The sequence below is a fragment of the Strongylocentrotus purpuratus genome, unplaced genomic scaffold, assembly GCF_000002235.5.
Source record: "Strongylocentrotus purpuratus isolate Spur 01 unplaced genomic scaffold, Spur_5.0 spur5_contig_845, whole genome shotgun sequence".
Classification (NCBI taxonomy): Eukaryota; Metazoa; Echinodermata; class Echinoidea; order Camarodonta; family Strongylocentrotidae; genus Strongylocentrotus; species Strongylocentrotus purpuratus.
Window position 1 is genome coordinate 505,509 of NW_022145552.1, and position 12,705 is coordinate 518,213.

At 36.1% G+C, this 12,705-nt stretch overlaps 1 protein-coding gene across 3 annotated transcripts in view; it reads right to left on the bottom strand.

Annotated features, from left to right (window-relative positions):
• The window catches only part of LOC100894086 (protein flightless-1 homolog), a 45,265-nt gene continuing 32,560 nt past the window's right edge, over positions 1-12,705 (bottom strand). For all 3 annotated transcript variants that reach the window (XM_030991426.1, XM_030991432.1, XM_030991436.1), the window contains 9 exons: positions 10,282-10,390; positions 9,436-9,519; positions 8,667-8,763; positions 7,386-7,648; positions 6,590-6,798; positions 4,387-4,510; positions 3,522-3,704; positions 2,525-2,638; positions 1-1,667 (listed from right to left, as the gene is read on the bottom strand). In XM_030991426.1, coding sequence (XP_030847286.1) covers positions 1,530-1,667; positions 2,525-2,638; positions 3,522-3,704; positions 4,387-4,510; positions 6,590-6,798; positions 7,386-7,648; positions 8,667-8,763; positions 9,436-9,519; positions 10,282-10,390 — 1,321 coding nt within the window. In that variant the 3' untranslated portion in view covers positions 1-1,529. The remainder of the gene's footprint in view (positions 1,668-2,524; positions 2,639-3,521; positions 3,705-4,386; positions 4,511-6,589; positions 6,799-7,385; positions 7,649-8,666; positions 8,764-9,435; positions 9,520-10,281; positions 10,391-12,705) is intronic.

The following is a 12,705-nucleotide window of genomic DNA, read 5'->3' on the forward strand; positions in this document are numbered from 1 at the left end:
GAAGATGTTAAGACCAAGGATAATTTAGCATCATAATTATCAAGCTTTTAAAGACATAAATTATATGCAAGAATGCTCAGCATCCACTTTGAAGTCATAACATAAGGAAGCAAGATTTTAAAAAAAGGAATAAAACACAAAAATAAGATAACAAGAACATTTTTCTAAACGTCAAATTGTAAGTGGGTGAACCTACATTCTTCTTTGTACACCTACATTCTTTTTGTACACCTTATACAACTACAGAGCAAGAAAGCGCACTAAACTTGATCCAGACTCAATCTGAATTCCACAGCACTTTTCTCAAGGCCTGTTATAAAAAAAGAAAATGCAATAACATACACAAAGCCCTTTAATAGTACAAAATGCGAGTTGCTCTCTCAATAAATAATTATATATCAAATAAAAGAAGAGTTTTAGCTTCATCATTATCACCCTTTCAAAAATGGCCTAAATAATGGGAAAAGGTACAAAGATAGGCATGAATACCATTTTTTAAAACAAAATTTAAAAACTGTTTGAGTCTAAAATAATATTTTACCTCTTGCCATTAACAAAATTATAAGAAAACATAGGAATACAGTTCAAAATAAAAGGTGACAAGTTTGGTTGTCTAGAGCTTATATAATTGCTACATGTATTTACATTCAACTCTATAATTTTTTGTAATTACTCTTTAATTATTCAATTTCTATTACTGCTTATTCCCCTTTCCATATTGTTATACAAATATTGAACAATTTTGTGAAGTTTTCTCACTGCAATCACAAAGAATAGTCACAATCGCGTAATATACTACATTTTCTATTTTTACAACATCATCAATTCGCCATGCAAGAAAACTACACTATATTATTGCACCTACAGACTTCCAAATTCTCAATTCACTATACAAAAGTCAAGCACCGAGAAAGTCGCAGAATCTTTTTTGTTTTTCAAAATGTAAATCACACATCCTTCCTTGACAATTGAAGAAATAAATATTACTTTAAAAGAAGCTAGATCAGGAAATATGTACTGTTCCTAGAAAATAGCATATTAAAAAAGCTTGTGATGTCCAAACTGCAAAGCACACAATGCTGTGTAATACATAATGTCTGTGTCTGAAAAATCAATGTTGAGAATTACACAAATGAGATTATCCTGCACACTTCTTATCAACTGGCAAAATTCTAATCATGAGAATGGCCAGATTGAGATCCACTGGAGAGGCAGATCCAGGATTATCATCTTCGAGGGGCATCAGGCTCTTCATCCGCTTAGTAAAAGGCTGCATTGGCCTTTGACCATTACAAGAAGAAGAAAGGAGGCCCAGATATTTTTCCCCTGATAAGAACAAAATGATTTATTTATGCTCATCTGTGAAGATGGTCGATGGTGGTCTTCCAGATAGTACTGTCGAGAGACAGAAGGGGAGCTGATGACGGAACTGAGTGAAAAAAGGGCATGTTATTCCATGGTTTATGAGATAAACCACACTTATATCTTTGGTTGTCCTTCTTTCGCTGCTATTACTCTAAAGCCATTCTCTAGTACTTTGCACCAGGCTTGAAGAGACCCCATCCGTGGAAGCATCGGATGAACTTCCAGGGCTCTTTGCCCTTCTTGACGGCAGAGAACTTACGAGGGGCGTCTGGCTCCTTGTTCTTCATATGCTGGACGTATACCTGTCAACAAAATAAAGGATGAAATACAATATTAAATTCATCGTTTAACAATGTTAAATCTGAGATGCATGGCCCTACGTGTTATCAGTGTTTGTGCCCTTCAAAATGATCATGAAGTGCCTCAAAAAAGTAAAAATCTTTGAGTGACAGGTTTTACCATACTCGTCTTCCCCAATAGACTGTAGTGTTATAAAAACCTTTAGGAAAATGAAAAATTTGATTTGGATTTCCAATCATAAATATCTTGATAATCAGACAGGTGATTGGCTTGTAAAAGTCATGGGATTCCTGACTGACCAAAAGGGTTTATAATTATGATTGCAGCATGAGCTAAATCCAGGATTTTGTTTCAGAATCTGAGGCAATGTCACCGAGGCACTTTAAAGAGTTTCATCAGGATGGTTGTAGAACTGGTTAGTGAGAGAGAACCAAAATTGGGGTAGGAGGATCCGGGAACCTATCTGGATCAAAGCGCTCGCCCGACAACATAAACCGGGACGGAGGCGCATATCAGCTGTCTGTTAGATACGACGCAGTAATCGCAAAAACTACAACTACTGGCGATCAAAAAATTGGCACCTTACTTCAGTCTGCCAATTCACGCCTGAGGAAGATGTCTGAACGCTAGACATCAAAACTGTTACAGGTAATATTTATTTTTAGATGTGACATTTTTAAGAACTTTCTAACAAGCATTCTTTCAATAGTTGTTGTTTGCCCGCTGTATATCATTAGAGGGACTACTAGATACTTCCCTGCCAATTTCAGGAATGTAAATGCCTTTGAAATAAATTAAGACAACAGAAATCAGACTGCAATCAATAACTTTACAACTTTCTACCCAGATTTAAACTGACCTGTGAGCTCTTGTAGGCTAGCTTCTTCTCCACATCACTGCAGCTTGGTCCTATCCATAGGTAGACTTCATGTCCGGTATCCAGAATCATCACATCGTCATCAGCAAGATCATCCTAAATGAACAAACATATTATTACCCAAATGTATTCATACTGACTCTTTCTTGTATATCTTGTGTATTTAATTTACTCTTGTATATTTCATGTATTTAACTGTTTATTTCTTTGCTTGTTTGTTGAAATAAATTGTAACTGTTTTAGATGTGTGTGGACGCCTTTGAAAACCAACTAATAAGTTGAAAGGGAAATCAATTAATAATAAATAAAATAGGTCATAGTATTCACCCTCACAGTTGCATTTTATGTTAAAAAATAAATATGTATGCAGTTATATGAATATACGCAATATGACATTCATTGCTTTCGTTTTCTTTTTCTCTTATGCAATTAATTATTTGTTGTATTTTGTTATTCTGCCATATTCGTTTATGTAAAGCCAAATGGGTTGGAGAAGAAGGCCTTTGGGTTATAGAAAGTCAGGTAATCTTTTTTCTTTTCCCTCATCCAAGTGACTCACTTCAAACCTTACTGTTATTTTGTATTTTGTTTTCTTGATGGGTCTTTGCCAAATAACATAGTAATAACAGGTATTAATACAGCCACAGGCTGAGAATGCTATGCTTGGGGGGAAAAGCGTGTCATTATTTAGAATAACTTTAACCAGTTCAGAACATCATTTGACCACCAGCACATCAACCTAAAGAATTATTAACTTCAAGTCTTTCAACTTATCAAGGACTGCTAACATGGCCGGCTGTGAACAGGCGATTGCACAAAATATACAACCACCTTCCCTTCCCCCATCAAAACGAAACAAAACAAAAACAAAAACAAATGGAACAAAGCAACCTAAACAAAACAACAACAAAAAATACAGGAGGAAATGTAAAGAAACTGATCCACAAAAGCCATGTTTCAGCGCACAACTTGAACTTACTTGGCAAAAGTCGGAGCACTTCTCAGATACGGTGAAGAAGCCCTTCTCATTGGAGCATCTGAAGAGTCTAGCATTGTTCATGAAGTCAGCCTCTTGGTCATAGGTTCTCTTTCCGCCCAGAGCTACCCACCAGAAGTTCTCTGGTTCGGACCCTTCTGAGAGCAGCTGATGGCTGTACATGTCCTGGTGGGCAGAAACATGAATAAAATGATGTGAGAGATGGTAATAACAATATAGAGGAGGTACACAGTAAAAGTGATGAATTAGCTATTAATTAAAACAATAGTGTATTTGTATGAATCATGTTTGTGCTATAATAAAAACCCTTTTTTGAATTAAATTGAATAGTGTCAAGTATCACCAATATCTACATTTCTCTGCTTGACCAAGCAATCTTTAATAAAGTATTATAAATGACAACTTTTTGGTTGAGTGGATTCATGTACTTAATGATGAACTTATTAAAAATCAAAAGAATAATAACTAAAAATAAGTGATGCAACGTTCTTAGGTAGACTGACAAAAAATAGCAAAGAGAGATAGAGATAGAGAGATTAAGAAAGAGAGAGAGAGAGGAGATTAAGAGAGAGAGAGGAGATTAAGAGAGAGAGGAGATTAAGAGAGAGAGGGAAAGAGCGGGAGAGGGAGAGAAAGAGAAAGAGAGAGAGAGAGCGAAGGCGGGCAGAATTATCAGACGGACAGGAAAGACAGAAAAAAAGAACAGAAAATAGATGGAGAGGCTAAGTACAATAAGAATAGAAAGACTAATATGCAGATGCAGTTAATACATGAAAATAAGAAGGTAGAAAAGCAGGAAAACAAATGCCTCCAGAAAGACGAACTTGATAGTGAACATTTGTCTTACATCAAACATCTCATATGCGAGCTCCTCTGCTACCCTGGCCATGTCCGCATCGCTCCTTGATCCAATCCATGTGTAGACGATACCTTTACTATCCTGACTATCAAACGGTACCTCCAATAAGTAGCTGGAACAAAGACAAAATAAAATAAATACATTAATCTTCATGGATTTTAGTTTGAAGGAGGCTAAAAATTGTGAAATGGTATCTCCCAAATGTTACTAGGACAAGACATTTAAAGGGAATCTTAAGAATGAGAAGAGAGTAAGGCAAAAGATAGAGGAGAAAGACGTAATTGCATACACAAGGAATACGGGAGAGAATGATAAAGAGAGAAAAGCAAGAATTAGTGAGAACTAGATGGAATTTTGACTGCGCGCAGTCGAAAATGATGCCTCCGCTATAGAGCAATTTAAACAAGTTTGGAGTTTAAATCTCCAGTGGTTCTTGAGATATCATGATAACAATCTCAATGTATGGAATTTCATAAGTTGACCTCTGTGACCCTTGACCTTTGACCTACGTGCTCCAAAATCTAATCAGATTGTCTTCCTATGGTGATACACACTATCATTAAGTTTGAAGTTTAAATCTCCAGTGGTTCTTGAGATATTATGATATGGTGATACATACTATCATTAAGTTTGAAGTGAAAATTCTCCAGTGGTTCTTGAGATATCGCGATAATGATCTCAATGTATGGAATTTCATAAGTTGACCTCTGTGACCCTTGACCTTTGACCTACGTGCTCCAAAATCTAATCAGATTGTCTTCCTATGGTGATACACACTATCATTAAGTTTGAAGTTTAAATCTCCAGTGGTTCTTGAGATATTATGATAACAATCTCAATGTATGGAATTTCATAAGTTGACCTCTGTGACCCTTGACCTTTGACCTACGTGCTCCAAAATCTAATCAGATCGTCTTCCTATGGTGATACATACTATCCTTAAGTTTGAAGTTTTTACATCTCCAGTGGTGCTTGAGATATCATGATAACAATCTCAATGTATGGAATTTCATAAGTTGACCTCTGTGACCTGTGACCTTTGACCTACATGCTCCAAAATGTAATCAGATTGTTTTCCTATAGTGATACACACTATCACTAAGTTTGAAGTTTAAATCTCCAGTGGTTCTTGCGATATCATGATAACAATCTCAATGTATGGAATTTCATAAGTTGACCTCTGTGACCCTTGACCTTTGACATACGTGCTCCAAAATCTATTCGGATCGTCTTCCTATGGTGATACATACTATCCTTAAGTTTGAAGTTTAAATCTCAAATGGTTCTTGAGATATCGCGCTAACAAACTCAATACAAGGAATTTCATAAGTTGACCTCTGTGACCTGTGACCTTTGACCTACGTACTCCAAAATCTAATCAGATCGTCTTCCTATGGTGATAAATACTATTCCCGAGTCTTAAGTTTAAATCTTAAATGGTTCTTGAGATATTGTGATAACGGTCAAACGGGACGGACGTACGGACGTACGGACGGACAACCCGAAAACATGATGCCTCCGGCACCACCTTCAGTGGCGGAGGCATAAAAATATAGAGGAAGCATGCAAGAGAGAAGTGGGGATGAACAACTCAACAAAAGTAATAATAGAAATCATCTTAAATGGAAGTATTTAGAATGTCTAAAGCACAGAATCCTTGTCTGGTTTCTGTTAAAAATTTAAATACATTTTCTCTTGGACTATTTCAATACCTAATCATATTTTTCTACAGAATTGGTGCTGAGCTCATTAGGCACCATTTCAATAGGCAATGCTCAAGGATACTGTATACCACGACTGGGGGGTGTTTAACAAAGATCCTAAGTCAAACTTAACTCTAAGTTGGACTTAAACATTATGAAGATCCATTTGTAACCTTAAAATATAGTATATTCAAAGCAAAAAAATAAGGTATCTTAGACTTTTCATAAATTCAAATCAAGAACATGAAATTTCCTTGATAATAGAAAATATGAATGACTTGAATCAACATTCTATGCCTTTTAAAATAACTTTTACAAAATACTTTCAAAGATGCTAACTGCTTTCCATAATTGTTAAATCAAACTTAGGGATAAGTTCAACTTAGGATCTTTGTGAAAACACCCCCTGGTTGATTTTCTGGAAATGTTCACAATCATGAAGCAATGTTTGGTAATGAAATACCAGCAAAACTGAAGGAGGCATTTACCAGAATTCTGGGTTGAGCCACTGTGCGGTGGGATGGACCTGTATGCAGCGGGTGCAGAGAGGGCCTCCATTGGCTCGGACGTGGTAGAGTTTGGGGTTCAAGTCCTTGGGCTGCTGTGACTCTGGCGGAGCATTGGGGAGAGGGCGACGCCCGCGGTAGATGGTGAACTTCTTCTTGAAGTGGGAAAGGAACTTGAGATTCTCTTGTTGCTGATGATGGACAATGAGATGTGAAGTGTGCGATAGATTAACAGGCCCGTTCAAATAGCAATTTAAATGGAACTTTATTTCTGATTCAATCTTTCTCTCTCTCTCTCATTTCCCTTCATATCTACACTAGCTATTTACATGTATGTCTACCTGACTTGACCTGAAGCAAGCTTCACATTTCTTCCCTAACTCCCTCCCTCCTTCCACCCCTCTTCCCTCCTCCACTATCTCTCTCCCTCCCTTACTATCATTGCATACCTGACATGGCACAATTTAACTACCTCCAGCTTATGTCCAAACAGCGAATAAAATTTCCTCCCTCTTCCTCCCTCCCCCTCTCTCTATCACCAACCTCCTCCCTTCCCTCTCCCTCTTTCCTTTCGTCCCTCCCTATCTCTCCCTCTCCCTTTCTATTTCTGCATACCTGACACTACAAAATTTAAATACCTCCAGCTTATCTCCAAACAGCAATTCAATCTCCTTCACTTGTCCGTCCCTCCCATCCCCACCCTCCCCACCCTCCCCCTCCTTCTTTCCCTTCTTTCCCTCCCCCCCTCCCTCTCTCCCCCTCTCTATCATTATCATACCTGACACAGTCGAACCACCTCTAGCTTATCACCAAACAGCGATTCAAACTTCTTCTGAAGACTGAAGGTGAACGTCAGCCAGCCCATGTTACTGGCATCACGCCCCTGCCAGAAATAGACAGTGCATTGGAAGTCCTCCTCTGCATTCTCCTCCTCCTCCTCGGCTTCCCCCTCTCCGTTCTCCCCCTCCTCACCCTCCGGGAGGTCACGGGGCACCCAGTAACGGCAGAGGAACACGTAGCAGTCCCCACTGTAGAAGTGGCCTGTAGTTCAGGTGAATTTGAGATATCATATTTAAAGAGAAGATCTACATTTAGTTTAGGTAAAGATGAATATTTTTGGGAAACCTTTCACATTCTTTTCAGCCTTGTATGGAAGAATATTACGAAGCTACAGAACAGACATTTAAAAGAACTCTATCTTGAACTACCCTCACCTCTTTAAATACCCCTAGAAATACACTGTATTCAACAATTCTACCAAATTTGTACCCATGTGACTTCTAGCAAGATTTGCCCAATTTGTTATGAGTTTGACGGTACAGAAACCTCACAATATACAACAATGTTCACATACATATTACTACATAATTAACTTGATAACTTCTACATGGTTACTTCACAATGAAAGTGCATGACGAGGGCCCAATCTTAAAAATAGTTACGATCAATCGCAACTTATTTGCAGTTAAAGATAAACTTGAGTTCTGGTAATGCGATTGCATTGTGAAAAAAAAGGTGTGGAATGGATCAGAAAAGTTGATCATATAGCATGTAAGTAATGGTGTGTAATGCAAGGTTCTGGAGTCATCAAAATCATCATAAATTTGGCAGAGTCTTGGTAAAGTAACAATCACTTACACAGACAGATGTATATGGGACAACACACATGGTGTTGGGGCTAGTACTACTCTGATTTCCTTATCTTTCTATGCTCATTACTCAGCCAGTATACATTTTCTTCCAAAATTGTTTGGCACATGACATTTATTTGTAATCTTGAACATTCAGTGTAAGTTTCGTTAGATTCTGTGGGAATTAATTTTTTTTTTTTACCAGAACTCAAGTTTATCTTTAATATCAATCAAAACTATGTACATGAGAGATAGAGGTCTGCAAACTTGTGATTGATTAGAGGACTTGCCATTGATTTGGATCAATCGCAACTCTTTATAAGATGGGGTCCAGAACTCAACTTAATATTTGGGAACTGGTTTATTCTGTACATGTACATCCACCATCTTAACTGTAATGTGTACTAAAGATGCAATGAATGCTTTACCTTTCTCGTGCTCAGGAAGTCTAGCAAATTTGCGTCCCTCCAAGACAAATGCCTCCATACCATCTAGATCATCATTCCACTCCTCCATCAACTGATCCTATATGACAGAAATAGAAGGAGAGTGACTATTGTTTATTTATCTTTTTATTTATTTAATTGTTTTTTATACAAATGTTTTTTTATTATACATGTATGTACAAACCTAGGTCTACATAGCAAGAGTGACCAATCCTGCCCACAGAAATGTGAATGATGAATTTTATTGTACACTCATCAAAAAAAAGCCTATGATTTTCTCAAGATTCATGTATATCTATGTTAGCATATCAGACATTTCTGCTCAACTTGAAGTGAAAGAGGTAATTCATCACATACTCAATATTTTAAGTCTTCAAAAATTAATATATATATATATATATATATATATATATATATATGTATATATCACATAGCATTATAATATTAAACAGGTGATAAATTGTCTATGTGCTACCTTAAAAACACTTCTTATAGACAATGTTACTGTCTAAAAGGACACTTTTGGCCAAATTCTGAACTACATGTATCTTACCTTTTTAAAATAGACTTCCCAAAATTAAAACTGAGGGGTCAGAATTTTAGTCTTTATCATACATATTTCTAAAGTAAAATAAAAGACTGAACTAAATGATTGGCGCCTTAGTCATTAATGCAGTATCAAAGGAGGGAATACAGATAAAAGAGGGTTTGCAGAGCACTTTGACAGCACACAAAACCATCATGGACTTACAGCTTCTGTGAGTGCCATGGACGGCTGCCGGGGCATGAAGAGAGCAGAGAGATCAGTCTTCAACTCTTCCTTGTCTTGTAAATCCTATCAAAACAAACACAAAAACAAGGATAATATCATACTCATGAAGTTGACAAGCATGATTTTATACTCGTAGATCAAACTGGTAGATCAATCTGGTAGGAAACGACTGTCCTTGACATTACAGTAACGTTCTGAAGAGGCTTGAAGAACAGCAGCACACGAAAGCTTGCTAATGATACACACATGTAAATTAACTTTCAATGATTGTCCAAACAACTTAATAGGAATGTCTTCAGTGACTAGAAAAGGTACCTCAGGATAATACAGACTTAAGCTGTTGAAGGCAGAGCCTATGAAAACTTGTTCTTATCCACTGAAAATTTACCCAATTTACACAAATTTATGATAGAGAAACCGTTATGAAACATGTACAGGTACTTAACAATAAGGGCAGCAGCTACTTTCAGTGTTCATGTGATTATTTATTCATATATGTATAAATACGTGAACATGTGCCTTCACACCTTTTTACCAATTTTGAATTTCTAAATGACTTGTCTTTCTCAGTCAAATAATGGAAAATGCTATACACGTATTAAAAAGATTATAGTAATTTAAACAAATAAAAAATGGGCACTTTAAATTGACTTTGCACCAAAAAGAGTTAAACATCAAGGAAAATTGAGGCAAAAGGGTCACTTTTCAACTTTTGAAAGAAACTTTAACAGCAATGACATTCAAATTTGCAATGCCTTTAAAAAAAAGAAACCTTCTCCCATCCAATTACTGTTTTGGTAGTAAGCACCTTTTAATCAAACTCACCTTCTGAATTGCAGGTTTCTTGTATATTTGATCTGCTCTCTTTGTGTAATCCACAGCTAATACATCATCCCAACCTGGGAACTTAGACTTGAACACTTGACTCTCATTTCTGAGGTGAGACAAGGAGGATGGAGAATAAGGAAAAGAAAAGAGAGGGGAAGAAAACAACAAAAGAATAAGAAGAAAAGGGAGGGGAAGAAAAGGAAGAAGAAAAGGGAGGGAAAGAAAAGGAAGGAGAAAAGGAAGGAGAAGAGGGGGAGAAGAGTAAGAAGGATAAAAGAAGATAAAATAAAGAGAGGATGAAGAAGAAAAAGGAGAAGAGAAGAAGAAAAAGGAGAAGAATCAGATGGAAAGAAATAAGAAGCAGAGAAGTGTTTAAAGGATGAGAAGAAAGAGATGAAGGAGAAAAAAAAAAGTTAGGGAAATCATTCACTTTTACTTGCGTTATATTCGTTTTGAATATTGTGTATAATTTTCAAAGACAGTCTTAAAGACAGTCATAGGGTAAGAAAAATAAATATTCCTCAAAATTTGGTCTTCTGTAAGAGACTACACTTTAAAAACATTGTCAAAATATTGCTATTTCTAATGTGAGTACTGCCAGAACCTGTTTCATATAAACTCTCTCACAAAATTGCTGATAAAGTATTACTACTCATATTACATGTAGTGCACTTTCAAAAACAATTTGTTTAAAAAAAGCACTATACAAAGAGTGATGAACCACAAGTGAATAAAAGATTAAATATAAATACACAATTTTTCATAATTTTACAAACTAAGACGAAAGATGTTAGAAGGAGCACAGCAAGATTAATACAAGATTCCTGTGGATAAAAATGTAAAAACTGTTAAAGGTTAGTGGGATAAAAATGTAAAACTGTTAAAGGTTAGTGGGATAAAAATGTAAAAACTGTTAAAGTTTAGTGGGATAATAAAACATTAATGTATCACAAAGATCACAATTTGCCATGGCATGTACAATAACTGATCATGTGTTACTAAATGTAAGTTGTAAACTGTGTCATATCAAATCTGATCAAGGTATTGCCAACTGATTATGACCCATGGCATTAATTGGACTAAATGTGAATATGTGGGAATAAAGGTAAAAGGACTCATCAAAGGGAGACAATAAATGGGAATAAAGGTGTACATGAACTACTGCACTACATGTATTTTGCAAAAATATGTAATACAAAGTAAAAAGCTTTTACAATATTTTAAATATTTGTCGGTGTTCTCAATATTTTTAAAGGGAAAACCAAGTACCGTACATGATGATGTTTTCATTTTTGAATATTTATACAAAATTATGTTCATGTGTTGGAAGCACTCTATCCATTCGATTCAGTTAATACACAGCAAACTTTTAAACAAATACCATTGTTCAAAGAAAGGAATTCAATGTTTTTGTTCCATGCAAAAATATTTTTTTTCTTCAATGGACAACAAATGTATTAATTGAAGACTGGATCAAACACACACAAAAGTAAGATTAAGGTGTAATTCTGTACTCTCTGTATGTCACGTTCCTTTCACAGAATTAATCACAACAAACAATTGACTAAAATCACAACAATCTGCTTAATAATATCCACAGATATTATATGACATTCATGAAAATAAATTAACATTCCTTAAATATTCTTTCATGTAGATAGACACCCTGTATACAAGATTGACACATGTTAAACCGGAGCAAGAAGCACAATATTGAATTCCTTTTCAAGTGAAATCTAGAAAGATGTCACACGATCCTGCAATGCATCAGAAGGAATGATCTAACCAACCACGCAAAATGGGCAAAGAAATATGACAGCAATCAGCAGATGAATTACATCATGGCCATTTTGAAGAAAAAAATAATTTGTTTAATCTCATCTGCACATTGTATATTATACAGTGTACAACACTCTACACAAATAGATGTACAGACCGTTTCGCTTATAGAACACGGGAAATCCGCCATAGCCAAAACCCTAAGGATGATTCCATGGAGTACCGGTACGTGATCAGGTTCATAATACAGAAGTACGGGTATCGACTCTTAAATGCGATCGGGGCAAAGCAACGATGAAAACCTTCTGTATGCCTCCTGCTGCCAAATCCTGGCAAATCATTAAAGATCTACAATAATTCAACCTGTGCACCAGGTCCTTGTGCAGAGGGAACAAAAAGAAAACAACTTAGCAGCACATATTTTTTTTTTTTCATCATTCCCAAAGTAAGGGCACACACTAGGAGTGTTCAAGCAGTTAAATCGGATCACAGTATAACAAGAGTACACCAGGTACCTCCAGAGTACCTCAAGTTTGTTGCACAAACTAAATGACTGGATGGATATGAATTGACATACATGTACATGTAGGTGAAATTCCTATAAGTTCATTGATCAGGGCCCCATTTAAAAAAAACTTATTA